The sequence below is a fragment of the Atractosteus spatula genome, chromosome 2 (assembly GCF_055471065.1).
Source record: "Atractosteus spatula isolate fAtrSpa1 chromosome 2, fAtrSpa1.hap1, whole genome shotgun sequence".
NCBI lineage: Eukaryota > Metazoa > Chordata > Actinopteri > Semionotiformes > Lepisosteidae > Atractosteus > Atractosteus spatula.
The window spans coordinates 40,721,759-40,743,803 of NC_142707.1; the positions used below are offsets into that span (position 1 = coordinate 40,721,759).

At 34.1% G+C, this 22,045-nt stretch overlaps 1 protein-coding gene across 4 annotated transcripts in view; it reads right to left on the minus strand.

Annotated features, from left to right (window-relative positions):
- Positions 1-1,517: 1,517 nt before the first annotated feature.
- fam49a (family with sequence similarity 49 member A) overlaps positions 1,518-22,045 on the minus strand; it is a 70,654-nt gene continuing 50,126 nt past the window's right edge. For 3 of the 4 annotated variants that reach the window (XM_088934465.1, XM_088934464.1, XM_088934466.1), the window contains 10 exons: positions 19,185-19,264; positions 13,180-13,301; positions 10,414-10,519; positions 9,774-9,910; positions 9,076-9,153; positions 8,157-8,273; positions 7,968-8,047; positions 7,204-7,330; positions 4,568-4,638; positions 1,518-3,523 (listed from right to left, as the gene is read on the minus strand). In XM_088934465.1, coding sequence (XP_088790591.1) covers positions 3,460-3,523; positions 4,568-4,638; positions 7,204-7,330; positions 7,968-8,047; positions 8,157-8,273; positions 9,076-9,153; positions 9,774-9,910; positions 10,414-10,519; positions 13,180-13,301; positions 19,185-19,254 — 972 coding nt within the window. In that variant the 5' untranslated portion in view covers positions 19,255-19,264 and the 3' untranslated portion in view covers positions 1,518-3,459. Of the gene's footprint in view, positions 3,524-4,567; positions 4,639-7,203; positions 7,331-7,967; positions 8,048-8,156; positions 8,274-9,075; positions 9,154-9,773; positions 9,911-10,413; positions 10,520-13,179; positions 13,302-18,901; positions 18,982-19,184; positions 19,265-22,045 lie in introns of all 4 variants that reach the window. The other variant, XM_088934462.1, reaches the window with a different exon arrangement.

Sequence of the window (22,045 nt, forward strand, 5' to 3'; positions counted from 1 at the left end):
TGGGGCCATCTTAAAAAAAAAAGACTAAAAATTTAAATAAAAAAAAGATCAAATTCAGAAATGGTCAAGCACCTCACAGGTAAGGTACTGCATGCAGGTAGTAAAAACAAACTGTAAAAAAAGTCACAAAGCTAAAACAGGCTACAGTAACGTCCATCTTCGAGACATGTTGAGAAGCAATTAAAAATACAATGTAAAATTTAAAATTTAAAATAAGGGATGCAATAATCATACAACACTAATAAGGTGTCATTTTGAATAGGGTGTTCATTTATGACCATCACAATATAGAAATAATATTGCTGCTTTGGAATTTGTTCAGAGAAAAAGCAGATACTTTATGGCACTTATGGGAATGTCCTTCACAGACATTCTTAAGGAAAAGAACCTTTTTAGACTTGACACACAGGACTACGAGGGGACCAGCTGCAAGTATTCAAAATCTTGAAAGGCACTGAAAGTCCACTCAGTGGATTTCCTAAATGAACAGTATAGTTCATTAAGTGTAGTTAAAGCTGACCCCCTGGCTGGATAAAAGCTCTGGATCAATTAACTACTAATAATGGGCTAGATGGGCCAAATGGCCTTTCATTTGTAATCTTCCATGTATTTCTATGTTTCTGATAATCTATCATGGCACACCATGCCTCCTCTGATTTTAAATCATTCTTCCTTCATATGAACACAGGATTCTATATTACGTATCCTCTGCAAATCTGCTTATTAAAAGTATATAGCAACACAGCATAACTGAAAGAAGCTAGAAATGAGGGATGGCCAATATCAACAATTTCAGATGGCCAATATTTCAAGTACTATTATAGTATAAACATATAAGTATAGTATAAACACTATTGGTTACAATAATTCATGTTTCATTTTAATGACACATTATATATAAAAAAAACAAAGTAACGGTAACGAAACAGGGCTTTAGGTTATGTAAAGGTACCAGTTTTATTTTCACTCCACACATCCATATAAGATACAAGGCAAAACCATTAATGAAGTTTTTGTAATCAGCTTTTCCAAACCACACAACAAATAAAACAAGTATTGTCAGTTTCAACAGCATTTTGCTAATATTTTATATAGCTGGGAATTAGCACTTTTTCACATTTTAGCATCTACTAAATATATAAGACAATACTGACACGGAAAGAACATATTTTTTTGCAACGACAATATGCAAAGAATTTCCACTACTGTTGGTATTTTTTGTATAACAACTCATTTTAAAGCAAGCTATTATATTTGCTTTTAAAAGGCTATTCACACCATAGCGTTCATTTCTTGCAGTGCTTATATGACAAAACTGAAACCTATAGAACTACCCTGTCCAATTTGATCACAAATGCAAGGAGAAACACTGTACTGTTGTGGACAAAAATGTGTTGCATTGTTAGACATAAGCAACATTTGCTTTATTCTAAACTTTAGCAGTGTAAGAAATGAGTAATGTAAGCTGGTATAGCTATAATCTGAAGAAAGTAAAAGCAAACAAAACAAAGCATATATTTCATGAAACCATGTCTTTATTAAGTTTTACAGATTAGAAAAACATTAATTTTAACTTTCAAAAATATATTTTACCTCAACCCAAAACAGTGACCATTTTCTTTTGCATTGCCATGCAGGTGGGATTAAACATTACTTCATTAAATCAATGATAAACTGTTACACAAGAATTAATTCAAAATACTACCAAAACTGCGATCAAGGTTAAGACGAAGCGCTAAAGAAACATGTTGGCAAAAGAATGAATAAACAGTGTAGTGTGAATAGCCATGAAGTACTTTCACAAACTCTGAATATTTAATAAATATACACTAAGATTTGAACAAATGTCCAAGTTTCCAAAATATCAAAAAGCAATCAAATGTGTAGTATAAAGGATGATCAAACCTTTTCTCCAGTGGTTAATACTGATGTTGTTAATGTACCGTGTCAAAAAACTCCTTGCATACAAAAGTTAAATCAGCTCACCAAGTAAATATAACTTCCATTTGATCAGCATCTATTAAGAGGAAATGTTGCTACAATACAATAAAAATGCATTAAATTACACAAGTTAACAAATTATGAAAATGTGGGAAATATTACCTTTGAAGTTAAATTTATGATTACAGCTGATAAGCTTATATTGGCAAATACTTCCACAAATGTGCTATTTCCACATGAGTATTTCCATATGAAAAACAGCAAGTGTCCCCTTCACAAATGTCCTTTGATAAAGCAAGACTTGAAATGTACTTTAAATCCTTTGTGAATCTCTAGCTTTTTCACTCTATAAAAAAAATTGAGGCAACACCACACAGAGCAACACATAACACTACCTTTTGCTAAAAACAATAAAACAGTTTCATCACTGAATTACCTGCATTACTACACTGAATTATGAACTTGAATGGAACTGGCTGTTTGGATATTTATATGAGGTACAGTATGATCAGAAACAGCGACATATGGGTATTTGTTTTCAGTATTTTGAAACCGCCATTCCTGAATCTTTGCATTTAATGGAAAAGTCAGGAGGACAGAATTCAGCTTGTTTCATTCTTGCCTGGCTGAACTCCATCTTGGCAGGATTTACTTCTACATATTTAGGTAAATTGACCCCAGACAGTTCTCTGAGGCCAAAAGAGCCCTTCCTGTGGTTCTGCAGCCAAACGGACTTGGACATACTGTATCCGCTGATCTACTGAACACAATGCTAACAATTAACCCTTAGGACCACACCCTGCAGAACTTCCAGCCAGTTTTAGTATGTGCCTTGTTTCCACATACAAAATTCAAATACAAATACAGTTTAGCATAAAAATAAAACACAGAAGATACTAAAATGTGTTCATTTTTATTTTTTAATATTTCTTATGTTTTAAAAGTCCCATTTTATGTTTCTCAATTTTAAATTAAAGCTACATCTTTTTTTAAATCAATGGACATAGCAGTTAGATACCAATCAACAACAAAGCCCCCTTCACATACAGAACTTGTTTTGAAAATGTGGTAATTTCAAAGGCAAATTGGGCCTTTCCTTTCCTGTAAACACCCATTTAAACACCAAAACACACCAAAAATATGTCTATGCATAAAACAATACATTTGCTACCTGGTATAAGCTTCCCTGAATAAAAGAGAAAATCTTTTTGCTATTCTTTTCTGTAAAATTGTCAATTATGGGAACTGGAACTCAAATAAAAAAATAAAAAGCAGTCGCATGCCAAGCAGTTTTGCATGTTTCAGTTTATAAGGCTGTAAGGTATAATTAATTTGTGCTTCAACAAACAATAGTATTGGCAATCGGTTTTAGAATAAAGGCATATTTTCTATAAGTATCATTAACTAGGATGGAATAGCTATGTAAATACACACAAGTATTAACATCAAGTCTTTTAAATTATGTAAACATATACATCTTCTGAGGTCAGAGCATAGATCCTCTTCATATAAAAATTGTTACTGAAGCATTGCTCGGATGGCTTTTGGAGTCGTCTCATCATTCAGGTGTTTTGTGGTGAACCTGCAAATAAGAAAAAATCTTCCTTTAGCAAATACACAATACATAAATATCTTGCATTAAGAAAGAAAACCATATATACACCAATTCATTGTTCTCATTTACTCTGGTAATAACTTGCATCAGAATACTGTTAACAGTTTCTTAGAATTTATGAAAAACTAACATTCTAAAAAAATAAAAGAGAAATGTGAACATAATTGCATACTTTCAAATAAAAGTGATCACCTTTCATATACTGTATACTAGAAATGCTGCTAATATTTTAATCGTGTACGAGATCTTATCAACAATAATAAAAGTTTCAATAAAGAAATGTCCACATTTAGAAAGCCTGTTTATTATAGAACTACATAAACACACAACATGTAAAAGGTAATTATAATGCTGCCTTATGCAAAGCGTTTTTGAATATTATGGTCATATGAAAGGATTGCAGTGCTGCAAAGCAAGTGTGCTGATCTTGTACACTATCTGTAGTAGTAATGTTTTGGAATTAGTCAAGCTATGAGGTGGGTAACCACCTTCCGTCATCACTGCCCACTTTGGAAAGATGACTTGTGGCACAAAACCAGCAAACCTCTGTATTAATTAATCTTGACATACTGGAAATTCATTGATGCCCTTCAAATCATTAATTTCAAAGACAGACATGGTATTACCAGGATAACATTCTGCCATATCAATTCATAAACTAGTCAACAGCAGTCAAATAAAGCTGGTCCAATGGAAGTCAAATGGAAGCTCTTTAACTAATATGTATGAATTTAAAACAAAAAGGCGTTTGTCACATGTGTGACTATTTAATTGTCTGTTTTCATCATCAAGTCTAAGACATGATGCTTTTCAATAAGCCTAAGACATGGACCTCTGACATGCAAAATATAAAGCACAGCATGGGATGGTAAAACAGTTATCCTGGACAAAGCATTTCCACTACATTTTTTAACACAAAATCTGAATAGGAAATTAATATGGTTCTTAATTTTTTCATCACCGGATACTTCATAAACATACTACAAATGAGAAAAGAATATTACAACATACTTGAGTGCATTCAAAAGACCCTCCACATTGTCTGCTGGTTGATCTTTCAGAACTTTTATGCAGCCCTTCATCTGAAAAAAAATGTTCAATACAAAGAAACCAGGATAGCATGATTTTGGAAAAGCCTTGGCTTTTTTAGCTATTTATAAATAATGAAAATGGTATAATGCTTAAAACCCTAAAGCTATGAAAAAATATTATTCCTTTATGATGGAGCAAATGCAGAGGTACAATACATTAAAGGCCTGTAGCACAGGGCTTTGCTCAGGGTATTGAGACCTGAAAATGGTTGATCACAAACTGGAAAGCAGGTGCAGCTATTGTATACACTAACACAGTGGTTCTCAAACTTTTTGGACGAAGTACCACTCCTAATCCAACCAAAGCATCCAAGTACCACCTACAAGTCATCATCTCATAGGAACCCCAGTAATTCTCAATGACCAACATGAGCGCGTGTGCACACACACTCACACATACATATAATAAATATTATAATAATAAACTTTGTTTGATATAAAAAAATGTGGCTTCTCAAAGTGTTTTACAGAAAAAAACAACAAATAAAAATAAAAAAGCACCATTTCAGTGAGGGGGTGAGCCTGTTTAGTCGAGCAAAGCAGATGTGAATTAATTTTTCGAGCCTTGATACAATTCACAACAGAGTCTAATAGATTTTAAATCATCAGGCATTTTCTTGATGGCAAAGGTCTCGCGGTGGATGTTGCAATGCATCCATTAATTTCTGGAGCAACCTCTCTAATTCGTGCAACTACACCGCTGTGTCGGCTTGTCATTGCTCTAGCACCGTCTGTACAAACTCCAACACATTTTATCCAGTCGATGCCATTCTCTTTGATAAATTCATTCAGAAGCTGAAATACGTGCTCTCCTGTAGTTCCTGTGGGTAGCGGCTTACAGAACAGAAAGTCCTCACGGGACGTACCCTCAAACTCGTATCTAACGTAAACGAGCAAATTGGCCAAATCGACTACAGACTCATCTAATTGCAGTGAAAAACATCTGCTCATCTTAACGCGCTGTCAGCGTACTTTTGATATAATCCTTCATTTCAATAATTCTATGAATGACTGTGTCTTTCAGGGGGGGCAGCAGGTCGAGCTGTTCAGCAGCTTTTTCTCCACACATAATAGTGTGGGGCTTACCTGCTTTAGCAATCCGCAAGCTTGCATTTTTCCACGTTTCCGTTTTTATTTCAGTGTTTATTTTAAGTTATTTCATGCACATGGGAGAGAAACACAGAGACGCTCGGTGTATTTTTCTCAAATTAACTTAGAACAGTTCTTAAATATTTTTCTGTTATTTTTCACGCTTTCCTGTGCTCACAAGATTACCAGCGTTCGTATCACGCATTTCTATGCATTCCTGTTTACAACGCTGGCATTGTTCAAAAATCACGCACATTCTCTTACCTCCCTATTTGCTGGAGATACAGTAGCTTTTTTTAAATACAATTGGTCACTTGCGTCCGTAGCACGCATTCCTATAGAGTGGTATAGAATTACAGAGTATCTCTTGTGTCCACTGAAGTATTAGCGTGCACTGTATCGTAGTACGTAGGCTGCGTATTCGACACGTATAAAAATACAAAATATGAAAACCCGTCCCGATTTTTCAGCGCACACAACACAGTTCGAGGGTCTTTTGGTGTACCACCTGGCGGCACGCCACGTACCACTGCAGGTACGCGTACCACAGTTTGAGAACCACTGCACTAACACAATAGGAAAATACTAAAATCTAAAATATTGTTGTTTTATGTTCATAGTTTGGAATAATAATGACAAAAGTCACTACCAGCATCCACCAAAGCTCCATTTGAAGCTTCAGTCTCACTTTTTGCACATTGTACATTATCTTGTGCTTTTTCGCTGAAAACTGTGAGTAACCTATACTGCAATAACGTAAGGCAAAAATCCAAGCAATTCTTTTCTTTATCATGCATTTTCTGTTTACTGAAGTTCAGTGTAGGTAATGAAATATACAACACTCATAAATCCGTTAGAAAATGGTTCTCAATCTCTCCCAAAGTTTAATTTACTTTACCGTACATTTTTAGTACATGGTGTATTATTAAGTGTTAAATTTTTCTAATTATAGGATTTTAAAATATTTTTCATTCACCATTTTTAATTTCTCTACCTCTATAAAGGGAATTCATGGACTGCTAGCAGCTGCTAAATTCTCTCTTTCTTGCTCCCTACCCCCCTCCCTGATTAGCACACACACCTGTTAATCATTAAAAGTCAATAAACCCTGGTACTCTTACAATTCTGCTCTCTAGTCCCTCCTGTCTCATTTACCGACAGAGGTAGGCAACATTAGGGAGGATTGCTCTAATATCTATTATATGAATGGTAATTCTCTGTGCTCAGCTCATGGCTAAGACAGGGTCTCTTATGACTAACTTTAAAACTCAGATTACAAAAAGACCTGCAGTACAGAACCCTTATGCAAGTCAGGGAGTGGGTCTATAATTAAACGACAGAGTCTATGTTTGGAAGGGCAAAATCTTATTATTGTTTAAATTTAGTGGGTGACCAATGGAACAGTTCTCAACACTAATATAATACTTTAGCATAGCATTGATAAAGATAAATAAAAAAAGTTCTTACATCAATTTTTGATGTCTTTGTAAAGGCACCAGCTGGATGAACATGATCATACAAAATGATGACGCCAACCATGACTCGCATACAAAACAGCAAGGTATCTTCACTGTTGAATCTACTTGTGTAATCCCTAAGAAAAAAAGACAATATTTTGTAAAAAATTTAAAAAAGCTTTTGCATACATATTTTGACCAAACAATCACCTCAGAAGAGCTCTTTTTAATGTTATATTAAACAATTCTATCAGGCTGCACTGGTTGAGACCAATAATACAGCACAGAATATTTAAGATGTGATGGGGATTGCTAATATTTCATCAGATTTGGGTAATAAAACAATTTGCAGAGATAAGATTGTAAGAACACATTAAAAAGAATTGTTACTCCCCATTCCTTATTTAAATATGAAGGAATTATATGCAATGAATCCGTCAAGAAGAGTTACTAGCTACAACATCATTCTGCAAGACAGCTACATTTTAATGGAGCTTTTCATCAAGAGAAGATCATAAAGTGTTTCACAATTCAACTCTGTCTTTTTCAGGATCATATTACAGTTCACAGAAAAGAAGCCTTAGCAGCCCTAAGTTTGAGGACAGCTGCATTGCTTGTTCATTACACATTTCATGTAGAAGCCCCACACCTGATATGACCAGGAGACATAAGTGATATTATATAACCAAACCATTGCATAATTACTCAAGAAGAGACACGGTTAGTGATCACTGATTAACTGATGTTTAATATCTAGATTCCAAAATTACTCACGGTGTTTCCAGCATAACTTTACATACACTGGCCATAGTACTTAAGCAGTCCGTTGTGTTCTCAAGAGGTAATGTCTTGTTCTACACACAAATAAAAAAAAACAGAAAAATAAAAAAATTATACTTAACTTTTATTTACAATTTTATTTATATTTTATATTTATTGCCAATTATAAATTTATGCCTTTACCTCAGACACAAAGTTTGTTGTGGCAGTACTAAGAGTTTTTAACATTGGAGTGGCTTCTGCATAAAAGAGTGACATTCTGTTGGCCATTTCATTGTTGACTTCATTTTCAATGTCTAACTGCACAAAACAGAAAAAAATACTTTAGCATAGAAAGACCAAGGTTAGAGCATCTGGAAAGACTAGAAATGGCTAATACAACACAGATCTATCAAAAGGATCTAAAAGCAAAACCAATTAGTTACAAACAAATCAGTCTCTGTTAAATAAGACATAGAAGCAATAAGTAGAACTAAAATATCAATTTGATAAATATTGCACAATGAAGAATATTAATGTATTTGGAAACAAACAATACATATAAAATGGTAAACACTGAATCTGTAGAAACTCATAGACTTAGGCATTAATGCGAACACCATTTTCATCTTCCATAAAATGCAGGAAATAATGTAACAATTTTAGAATATATTGCCACCAACAATTTAAATTACTTATGTTAATACTGCAGAGCTACAAAAACCCCCTACAGAATACTATATAAAATTCCTATTTACAAGACAAAACACATTGCTGCTCTGGAAATTGCTGATAGAAGATTGACCAGGTATGTTCTCAAACTCATCCTACTTGGATAGGCTAAAAGGTCTAAATCATTTTATTTGGAAACAGAGGTGGCGGATTTAAGCATTCAAAATAAGGGCATTAAATAAGTCAAGCATATGGATTTCTTCAGTATGAAGACTGAAACACAAACCGGAGACTGAATTGTAAATGCAGACTGCTGTCAAGACTAGTAAATACTCCATTGATTTTTCTTTAGTGTGACATCTTAAAAGAAACAGTTCAATAAAAAAAAATAATTCAGAAGACAATAAAATGTGAAAATATTAAGTTTAGGTTGTGTTATACTGAAACTTACGTTCATGTTATTTATCCTGTTTCTGCTTATTGTCCGTCTGTAATAACTGAAGTCATTCTGAATAGCTGGATTTCTCATCTATAAATAAGAGGAAGTAAAATTGTGATTTAAAAAGTTAGGAAGACTAATTATTCCTTAGACCCTTAGATTCCTTAACTGAATAAACTAACATTTATATCTTTTTTCAAATTCAAGAGGAACATTTTTATATAATGTTATATTCAAACAATTTAATAGAATATAATTTTTTTCTCCTGTAAATACATTTTTAAATTATTCTGATAGTGTTCAATGTACTCTTAAGTTAAATATGTTTTATCTTCATGTTCTAGTTACATGAATTTGTATTTATATAATGGAACTTACTGTCCCAAAAAGAACACTTCATAAGAGAAATTCTTATAGCCGTTTTCAATTTATTCTTTATAACACTTATCTTAAGACTGCAGTCACACCTATTACTTTCACTGATATAAGAAGAGATTTATTTTCCTTGAAAACAGGAAATGTCATCCATGAAATGTCATCCATGGAAACAAAATGACAAAATAACTACCATATTATTAGCAACAATTCTGTCTTATGTGATGGTATATAGTACGTAGGTGATGTAATAATAACAAAACACTAGAGAAAGGTTTCACTCCAATGTTTCTATACTTAAACCTAACAAACTATTATTTTTTTAAGCACAGGACCTTCAGCTCATCAAAACGAAGTGTAAAGTGAAGAATCTCAGCAAACTGCTTTGCCAGAGCTTGCTCTTTCTCCAGATGTTGTGTTGGGGTGTAGGGTGGGAATGTCAGTGACTCCAAGAGGCTCTGTAATGCTTTCTCTACAGGAAAGAAGAAAATTAATTCACATTCATGCTCTTTAAACGGGATACTGATAACAAAGAGCCAATGACACAAACATAATAAGGTACTTGAAACCCTGAGAACTGACTTCACCTTCAGACACAGACATTATGTACAAGATCTATAGTAACAGACCCACATTGCATGTTCACATTCATTACTTTGGAATATTGCAGATTCCACATCATGTTAGTTCAGGCATATGAGAAGGGAAAAAATCTGAAAAGCAACAGCAACAATAACAGCAACAGGAACTCTGCTGAACAAACTATAAAATTTGTAAAAAAAAAACAATAAAATAACTCCCCATTTCATACCAAAATGCACTTATTTTCTTGATCAAAATTACACTGGCCATCTTTGCAGAAAACATTTAAGCAAATTAAGCATGTTCATTAAATATTATAAGCAAAAAAATCCATTTAAATATTTTCTCTATTATCAATATTTAATATATTTAATGGCATCAAACAAAGTTTACCTAGTCTCAAAGAAAATTCATAGAACCTCTTGAGGCGTATGACTAATGGACAGACAGAATTCCATGCTCTCTCCTGAAGATGGATATCGTTTGGATTTTGTATTGCCTGCAGAACAAAGCAAACATTATATCCTTTCCAGATATGACTCTAAACTTCACATCACTTTAAGAGCAACTGCTAATTTATTCAAATAACATTTGGTATAGGCACAGAAACAACAATTTTAAAAGTTTAAACAATTATTCTCAAAAGACTAATTCTAATACTAAAGGTATTTCTTGGTTTAATTTTGCTTTTTTTGTTTCAGATCTGGTTTATTCCACACAAATTTCAAAGAATGTAGGAAAGAGTTGAATCTTTAGAAAACAAAATGTCGAGACAAAAAGATATTTTCTTCCCCACAACTATGATGCAGGAATTGCTGAACAATGTTCCCAGTCAGAAGGATTATATTTTCAGAGGCTTTCCATAACAAAATGCACTTCTATTTCAATTTCTTAATTTTCAGGACTATTTCTGGTGTTATCCTGTGATCATGGCACAGGAAACTGTTTAATTACTTAAAGTAATTAACTACTTAAGGATTGTGCAGTGTGGTACCCCCAGGGATATCTGATTTTTCTTTCACAAAATATCTTTTTTTTGTATCTTTTGTAATCTTTTTTTAAAGATTTTGTCATTTGTAATTCAAACACTGAGAAATAATTAGTTTTACTGTAAGTAATATGTACTTATTTCTTGTTAAGGATATTTTAGATGAGGAAAACAATACAAACTAGAAAAACTTACATGAAGTGACATTCAACAAGAATCCTGAATACCTTTTCAATAGTGTATACACATAAAATGCAACTGTCTAGTAGGATACAATACATACTGAACTTCATTGTGTGCCAGAAATTAGGCATTAATTTGAAACTGATTAAAAATATATATTTTTGAAAATGTCACATTTAATTGCTTATTAAATAGAGATTACTCCAGTTTTAAGTTCTACTCTAACAGATAAGGAATAAAATGAAATCTCTCCGATACTGTATTTATGACCTTGTGAAAACAGTGAATTGAAACCTCTATCACTATCTTTAACCCAAATTAATAATTTGAAAATATAATGAGAATGAAAATATATACAAATTACAGTTTCTCTGCACCACCTTGCACATCACGTTTAATATACTGGCAGGTAAACAGAGGTAGGCTCTTTTACCAATAAACCATCGGCAGGTTTTTCTACCATCTCTGTATATCATACAGATATTAGTATCTCCAAAATTCAAGAGCTAACTGCCCTGGCAAGGAGACTTTGCTTACAGCTTGGGGATTTGCCTGACTTAATGCATACATTATTGAGGTGTAATGATTCAGAATCCATTACAACAAAGTCAAGAGCAGGACAGCTGTTATAAAAAATAATTGATGTTAAATGAAAAGGGGAAAAGCTTACATTTTCTAACTGATAAATGTTGCTTGCCAGACAGGATGTGACAGTTTACACTATAAGCAGACGGGTAAACTAAAAACCTGTGCTAAATATACCATTTGGTCCAGTGTGATACTTTGACACCCAGCAAATCTGTTTTATAGTGTTTTGTAATGGAATACCAGTTCACTGCAGGACACACAAGCATGTGTGCACACACTAAGACTATTTCTAGAAATTTAATTAAAGCAGCATGCCTGCTGACGTTGGGATATGACCAGAGCACCTAGAGAAAACCAACTAGGAGAATACAGCAGACTCCACACTGAAGGCTCAGTCCAGAATGAAACCCCAAGAGCCAAGAAGTGGAAGGGAGCAGTATGCCACCACACCACCCCTAGGTAATATGAGACAGTGAATGAAAACCAGTTCATTGTAAATGACTGCAGATGAAAAACAATGTAAATGTGATATTGTTCATGGGATGTTCAGAATCAATTAAAGAGCTGTCAACATGGCTTTAAAATCTCAGAGATATTATGACACTGTTTTTTTGTGTTTTACATCGCATTTAGTGTTTACTTTTGTTTGACTTTCGATTAATTTCCTCCTGTGTCCCAATGGACAGATGTCTCTCCTGCATATCTCACAGTACTGTATGTTATTAATATAATGACTAAATAAGAGAAGCTTTCTTACCTGTGATTTCTCGATAGTTACACATGCCTGTCCTCCAATATTCAATGCCAAGATGCCTCAGGCAAACATGTTATTATAGATGTTTAATAAAACTGCAAAATGTACATAACTATAATCGTAGTGAACTTTTGCAAGTAGTAAAAGTCTGAATTGCAATGGGTAGCAGAACAAATGATGAAAAAAAGCCTAAATACTAACTGACACGTTGTCTTACAATATAGAGTGGGTTATTACATGATTATGAAAATACATAATTCTAAAAGAACTTGTAATATTAAAGGGAATTTTTTTATTTTGCCAGACAAGGAAAGACTAAATACACCTCTAATTTCACCAGACAGACATTAAAATATACTTAACCAACCTTTAGGCTAATACCAGCTTTAAAAGATTTCAGGCCTGTGATAACCTAACCTAGGATGAAGGGAGACCCTATGACTTTTTTTAAAGAAAATGTAACCAACTGTACCACTAATGCAAAGCAAGATTTTTGCTTTCCACAGATTACATCACTTTTTGGCAGATGTAAGAGCAAAGGGATACATTATTTCTTGGTCTGGGGTGCCCAGGAGCCTTTTGAAACAGTCCACAAAAGAAAAGGATGAAAGATGTTTTGTAAGAATAGTAGCAGCAGATGACATACTTCTCTTATCTCTTGCCCAGCTCCCTTGTATGCCTGGAGGCCAGACAGAATGCTCTCAGAGTCCTGCAGCACTGCATTGACTTGGTTCCACACTTCCTTTTCACAGTCTGTGGGCTGTGCATCTAAGAGGCAAAAAATACCAGTACTTAACAAGAACATGTATATCCCTAAATTATGCAATTTGAAAATATTACACAATTCATTAAAAGATGATTAAAAGAATGTGATATCATAACTTTTTTTTGTAGTATATTTCATTTTCCTGCTCCTGATTTCACTACCCAACACACTGCCCTAGATGCTTGAATTCTTAGGACAGATTCTATTAAAGGACAAATAGCATCATTTTCAAACTATTAAAGGAATTATATTTCTTTTTCATTCACTGTATTCTTCAATTCAACCTATTAATTTTGGTGCTGATGCAATGAAAACTGCCTCTGACCCACTCCGATCCAAAGGCAAGCCTGTCTTAGTAGCTCATTAAATCAAACCCACAGGCTAATCTGAAACCGTTAATTTATGATGTCACATGACTTCAATCAATAAAATGGTTTCTTTGTGAAGAGGGTTAGTAATCTTGCATTTCTATGTGACAAGACACTTGTGGGTTGTTGCCTTGTGTTGACCTTCAGCTGAGTCTAATAATTTGACTTTTTTCTTTGCAGTTTCAGGTTTTTCCAGTGTTAGCCCATTATAAGGCTGAGCAATCATGGCTACACTACATTCATTCAGCCACGGAATTACATCCCAGTTTTACGAATGGTATACAATATTTTATTAAAATAAACTTGAGTCATCAGAGTAGCTTACTCAGTAAAAGTATTTTAGGATACAGGTTGAGCCCATTTACCCATACTGCCACTTGGAACCAACTCTGACTGATTCTCCAACTAAAGATACACAATCAGTTGAGAGCAGCCATGGATGGGATTGAGTTGGCTAGTGTCTCTTAACCTTACAGCACAACAGCAACCCTTGCAACTTCAAAAGATCTTGTGAGCTTTTAGTGTTTTCAGGGAAAGTCACATCCCCTGTGTAATCAATGTATACATTCCTGTCAGGCAAACGTTGGTGTGTACAAAAAAAAGTAATGGCATGATCTCCCTAGCACTAATTCAACTGTCAGTGAGCTTAGCTAGTTATTCAAAAACTGGAAAGATGGGAAAAAAAACAATGATCAAAAGAAAAACTTTAGAGCCAATGGGAAGGTCATTTATAAAATGTGTATAGATTTGTCACTGGAAAAATTCTTGATATAGGTCATTTCAACTTCGACTTTTCAAGACAGTCTGAGTACTTATCTTTTTCCTCCTCTTTTCACTATAATTAAGAATGGAGATGCAGAAAACATATTAAAGGGAAGTTAGTTAAAACCAAATTTAGGACAGTAATCTCCTGGAAATTGAAATAGTTTGGAGCTTACTCAGTAAACTGAAAAACACAGTACTGAGAAAGGATAGGTGAAAAACTTCTTGCTCTCATGTAAATAAATCTAGAAAACACTGTTGAATCACTGTAAATCACCATTCAAGTTGACTTTAATTTCAACTGAATTGTTATGCATTATATAAAGTTTATGTATTGCACGAACAGGAGCTGTTGCTTTTGTTTATTCTCTTTATAATTGCTTTTAAATACAATGAGTATTTGTACAACCAACAGAATATCAAGACTGGCTTATGAAACTGGATAACACTACAACTGTAATTTGTTCTATCATACATTGATTTAAATCATTAAGTTTGAGGTACCTTGGGCCATGTAAGTTATTAATTGTATTGACAGCATACGTGATACATGCTAAGCAAAGCAGCAATTAAAACATTTTATACATCACATAGAAATGGCATCACTGTACAAAATCCATGCACCATTAAGCATTCCAATATGTACATCTACAGTACATGGGTCACACACAATAGAACTGAGAGTTGTATTGAATTTAACCCAAATTAAACATGTAACATGCATATTATCCTAAATACATCCTAGTGTTATTTGTTATTAAAACCGCAGTTTTAATTTCCATGCATGCTCAGAACACAAACTGATGATGATTCAAACCAGTGATGCATGCTTCCGGAAAACTAACTTTGTAGGATAATTGTCCTCTTAGGAGGGAAAAAAACAACCCCTACAAACTCAGATTTCAATTAAATCCTTAAATGTTGATGATCTTGCATGTAAAGTGTATAGTGGAACAAGTGTATAGTGGAACAAGTGCAACCAGTACAGGTAGTGGACAAAATAAAATGACAATATCTGGGTAAATGAAGGAAACCAAGTATATTGAAAGCAAGAGCTTCCATAGAAGAATGGCTAACCAAAGTTAACCTAATAACATCTCAGCATGTGCAGAATCATGTATAAAAATGCTGGACAGGGCTAGTTGCCTACAATTACAGCTAGGCATGGCTGCAAGCGGAGCCCTCTGACTTTTAAAGAATGGTGATTATTAGGGAGCATTTGGAAGGACATTCAATGACCAAGACATAAGCAGGTTGAGCTGTTTCATAAGTAACAGTGTCTAAGGTGATGTCAGCATGGCACAACATCATTGGCACAGGACAACAGTGGGCAAAAGCACATTCTCCAAGATTGTGATTAAGCGGAAGGCAAAACATGTGACCAATTATAGATCAATTGATTTCAAATGTAAATCTGGAGCCTGAAAAGCTAGTTTCATCAAATAATATGCTGCTAAGAACTCCACAGACAGTTTGCAGTGCACAAACTATTAATCGCACCTCGCAATGCATGTTTGCAAGTCATGGGGTAGACATAGCACAGGCAATAGACTACCAACCAATGGAAAAATGTGATGCAGTCAGATGAATCATCCTCCACCATGTTCTCAACAAATGTGTGGGAACAAAGAATTTTACAGCCCCATGTGCTTGGTTCCAACAGTGGTTTTGTAATGTTGTGGGCCACATTTTCCTGGCATGGTTTGGGTGCACTATTTTTTTTTTTTAGAGTAAGGTTGTTGCTAATCACTGAGTAATTGTACTGGGTGATCATCTTCATCCCATTTGTTTTCTCTAGCAGAGTGGGGTGTCTTCCAGGATGTCCCCGTCCAGATGGGTGGTTGCCCAATGTTTTGAATAAGCATGAGATAAGTCAACAGATCCATTCAAGCATTTATGGGATATTCTGGTACAAACACTCTGGAATTTTTATTTCCCCACTTCCATCAACCAGTCAGTTTCTTCAGAATGGAGCCACATCCCTACTGCAGAATTCCAGACATTGGTAGATTCTTTCACTGCACATACAGGCTGTACTGGCTGCATTTAGTGGCCCAATGTCCTATTAAAACAGTTTATAATGGTGTTTCCATGGATTTTGTCCACTACCTGTACCTCATTCAAGGCAACAGCAGTATTAGTGGTGGGGATTTGAACCCATGTCATCAGTCATGAGTCTAATAACTCACAAACTACACTTTCTCTGAAAAGGTGTAGAAAGAAACTAAAATAAAATTGTGATGCCAAGTTCCAGGAAGTTCTTAGCTAATTTAAGACACTTTATATTATTGATCTACACTTCAGAGCACAATTAAATGTCATTCATAACATTATACAGATACATGAACAAGACGATTATAATGCAAGGGTGTCAGGTTTTATTTTAGTTGTCTTCACTGTTGTAGGAATTTCATTTAGTTTCATGTGAGGAAAGTCATTTATAAATACACGCTTCATAAAATACATAAGATCCACAAGAATCATAGTAATTTTGAATGTGAAAAATGGCAACTAAATTAAGCCTTCACTTCATTGTATTAGGCACTTTTTATGAAAAACGATAAAATGTGGACCATGTAGATCTCTTTGGAAACACATTTGCATTACAATTCAATTAAATTTACACTGTTCTAGAGACAACAGGTATAAAACCGATCATCGAGTTTTAGTATGAAGTAGTACAGTTTGTATAGTTGAGAACATAAGACATTCCAGTATGTTAACATACATGCAAATACAGTATATAAAAAGAGGTATACAAACAGCAAAACAAAGCCACATCTTTTGTAATATTTATTAGGTTGATTTTGTTTTAATTCCAATAACCATTTAGTAGCCACCTAAATTCCAAAATAGTATTATACTTATTACCATTAATACATTTAATCAGTAGTAGCAGTACCACCACTATCTGTAAAGGTGTTGGGAAACAATTCCACTTAACAGCTACCATGAAGTTTAAATAAAACATAAGATTACAAAGCAGACTCACTAAACACTTTATTAAACTATGAAGTTGAAGTCCCCTTAAAAAGTAATCTTCTTTCTTCAGAGAACAGTGACCTAACAGGTCATTTAAATAATATGCAATATGTAGTATGTTGCAGAAAATTCTTTTTCCCACTCATATCAATAAAAACAGTCAGAGAATCAATACAGTGTTTATCCAGGTTTACTCTTAATGCCTCTAGTTCTTTTTTTATCTTCTTTCTAGTTACGATAAGAGTTAGGTAAAAGGTTCTTATGGGTGACTTTTCAGTGTTATCTGTCAGTTCAAACAATCTGTTGAAGTCTGTTAAATAATTCTTATCATGATTACTGACCCAACCAAAAATTATATTTCAATGCACTTAACATGTTGAAACTTCACCAAATAAACTCAATACCGATCTGTAACTCGCAGAAATTTTAAATAATTCTATGTAACAATTTCTAATTAAAAAAAATCTTATTCAAGTTATCTTATAATACTAAGACATTTGTAAATCTTTGTCTTCATTTTGCACGTGTTACTTTTTCTCCTATTACATGTGCACTTTCATCTCACTTACAATCTGCCTTAGATTCAGCATGTCATTTAGGTTTATATAAAATTATTTCAACATTAAAACCAACTGATATTTCCTTATTCAATGTCATTCTCTGTTCTGCAATAAATGAATCCCATCTTCCTATAAGACAAATTCTGTATGAAATTAAATTTTGGCATTATGTTAGGGTACTAATTCAAAGAGCTACAAGGCAACTTCAAACCCTATTTTGTTCATTTGGAAGACAGCTATAGGATACCAAAAACTGTCAGCACAGAAATAAAAATGGACTCCAGGAGTACTGAAAGCCACAATGTTAAATACTTATTAGATACTAAAGTCACTGGCGACTGATCTATCTTTTGGTCAGAGCTTCAGCAGCAGATAGATCGTCATGCATAACATGCACTGGGCATTTCTTGGACATCCCAGGCCAGTAACTTGATAGCATCATTATAGAATCTTCAGCAATAAGAGAGTTCTGGATACAGAACACCTCATGTGTTCTCCGAGTCACTCTAGTGAGATACTGACCAATCTGTGAATTATGAGTGCTATTACCAGTTTTGATCAATAAAAATTAACTCTTATGCTTCTGCTGCAGTCACTCAGGAGAGATGAGCTACTGCTGATGAAAAATTACTAAAAAATAATAATTTGGGTGTATGCTAACACAATGAACTACACTAACTTGTTAGAGGAACTAAATTAATCACTATCAAAATCATATTATGTTAATAAAGATGGTACCAAGATAGCGATCTCATATTTTAATGAATAAAGATTTTGGTTTCCCCCCTGCTCAAGATCATATGAACGTGGCTTTCTGAATTATGTTTACTAGACTTTGTAAAGCTGTTTGCAACCCAGTGTAACAAAGACACATGCAAGTAGTTAATAGTTAAAATACAACGATCCAAGCCAGGCAAAAGCTCTGCTCACTTTCAAAGTCAAGGAAAAAGTTTGGCCCCTGATCAAGTTCTGTACAAGTGAGAACTTTTAAGAGATTCCCCATTTGGTTTCTGAAAGAGAAAAGCAAGAAGATAGGTGTACAGTATTGTGGACAGTAAATCAAACCTTTTCCTGGGTCAGCACCGCTCTTTGAGGAGGAAGAGATGATGGCTCAATCCTAAATTGCCTTTGCTTGAATCACAGATCTAAACCATGTGATTGAAAGGAATCAAGTAATGCTTTTTACCCTCCAGTAATCTTCCTTCAAACTTACTTTCAAAGTCCAGGAAAAAATGTGGATAGTTTTCTATTTCCCTTGTTAGGACTTTAAGAAGATTACCCATTCCAGCAAACCTAATTGAAATATAACAAAAAAAAAACAAATTAAATGGAAAAAAAATCAGTCTTGGTGATACTTACAATGGCTGAGTATAAGGGTATAGGCAGCACTGCACAACAGATCACAGTTTTTTTTTTAATATACACTGCAGAAAATCATTCTCTAATTTCAGGATATTCAGATTCAACAAGATTAATGTTAACACTTTCCATATTTTTCTGAAAAAAGTGTCAATGAAGAACTGCCTCTTATTATATTTCAGTTGTGGAGTACTGTTTCAATACCCGGTTAAATAAAACATCTACACAAACATAACTATTAAAAAAATGGTACATTTATATATGATATCGAGAACAATTACATTCTTTAAGACTATGATATGTAGCTTTCATTCTTATATCACAGTTGTTTAATGGATTAAAAAGGGTAGCAATATGAAATTGTCTAAACATACTGTATTCATCTTTTTTAGAACGATTATAAATTCACTCTCACCAAGAGCTAAATAGAACAGGTTTTATTTAAAGCACAAATATGGAGCCTCTATGCATTGGCAATATATCATTAGAATCAAATGCATATTTCCTCAACTTTTGTAAACTGAGAATTTAAATAATCTCTGAACTGTTATTCCTTCTGCTTCCACTAGTCTCTACTATTGTGATCTCACAACCCCTCCCTCCCTCCTTTGGGTACCAGTCCATCACAGGGAAGACACCCCTATACAGCTGGTTGAAGAGTTATGTTATGGTTTCAACCCCCCAACTGCAGACAATCATGAGTACAAAGGCTTAACGACTACCAGCTCCATGATTCCAAGGGAAATTCAACCTATCTAGCTCCTATATTATTCCCATGTGCTAATTCAAAGCATCTGCTTATATCTCTTTTCAATCAGGTATCACCAAATGCTTTCAAACATGAAAGAATGTAAGGATTTTTAACAATATCATTTTAATTTCTTGATTCTTCGCTGACATTAAGAGTGATCATGACAACGCAATAAGTGAGATAAATTGTATTGCAATGGAATCTTTAATGAAAATCTTAAAATCGCTTCAAATCACTAAAATAAAGAGGCTTAAATTCCAAAAATAAGCAAAGGGGATTTAGACACACAAGTACTTTGAGTATAGGGTCTTCTATATTTACTGTTCAATAGGAAGACAACTCTTCAAATAAAATCCAATGATGATCCCCATTACCTGTAAAGCGCTTTGAGTGGAGTGTCCAGAAAAGCGCTATATAAGTGTAAGCAATTATTATTATTATTATAATGATGTATCATTCAGGTTTCAGAACCTACCTCTGAGTACAATGTTCAAAGACCCTTTCTAATTAGTATTTAAAATCAGGTGGAAGTGTGTAATTCACACACTAAGAAAATACATAAAAGCTTTAGAAAATGAATAGTCTAGTTATTTATAAGTACATTTCCATGAAACTGAAATCAGTATGTAAACAAGTGTATTCCTTTAATTACCCATTTGCTAATGCAAAGTACATTATTAAACCCTAATTAACATAGTACAGCCTTCTTTGTAGTAAAGATGCACTCATGAAGTGTCCATATGTTATGAATGCATACAGTTCCCATTACAAGCTTTCCAGTGAGGTCATGTGGAAATGCATCTTTTTAATCTTCCCTTCTGACGCTAACAGAACCCACTGAACCTTAGACTTCAGGAGGAATTTTTTAAAGAATTTTCACTCTATGAAAACTATTCCTCAACAACAGCCAGAAACCATAAATTCAATTAAGCATCTTGATTCAATAAAAAAAGACCTCCCAAAATAAAGCATGGGAATTTTAAAACACCAGCTTGAACTACTAAACAGATCGCAGTCACGTTGTGTTCATAAATGCACTAATTTGCAAATAGAAATACACGGTGTAAATGTCCCAGCATAATTTCTCCAAACACTAATATGCACTAGTATACACTTCACTTAGAAAAGAAATGATTCCAAGTAAAGTGAACTGCTCTTTGTGTGTGTGTGTGAGACTATTTCGATCCTCACGAAAGAAAGAGGAAACTTAATAATTTTAACCTTGGGGTCTAAGGCAGCTGTTAGTATTGTGCTGGTGCATTTTTTAAATTTACAGCAAATGTCTTGGATATGTTCATTGATATTTTTGACAATGGCCAATTAATTCCTTTTTTATACTTTGAATAAATGTATTTTTGAAAATTCAGATATCTCACAACATTAGTAACCCTGAATTTACATCAAAGGCTACATCATAGTGCTGAAAACTGCAAACTGCTCTTGAAAACAGGATAGTACAGATGCAGCCATTCAAAATGCGTGCGTTATTTTGCGGCATACCCCGGTGGGCGTGTCGCGGCATCACGCAGTGTCACGCAGTGTGACGTGGTTAATCGCGCGTCATTTGACGCTCTGCCGGAAACTATCCAGCGTCACCTTGTAAAACCGCCAGGGGGAGCTTAACCTCTCATGTACAGCATTTGAGCCTTTAATTTTGAACAGTGTATTACAGCATGTTAATCTTCAGTCATTAAAATGTTGGGTATATTTTATGAAAGCAAGATTGCTCAGTTGGACAAAAGTACACAACCTACCTTTATCAGAAATATTTATGCATCAAAGCCTTTACCGAAGATATTACTAATAGTATTAATAATGGATGACTTTGGACAAGCTGTATACTCAAAGTATAATTTCTTTAGCACATTTGTACAAGCACTTGGAATCTGTCCAAGCCATACTTTGTCAGGCATTTTGTTTTACTTCAACGGGCATAAAAACTTCCTTGCTTTTAACAGGGCGTT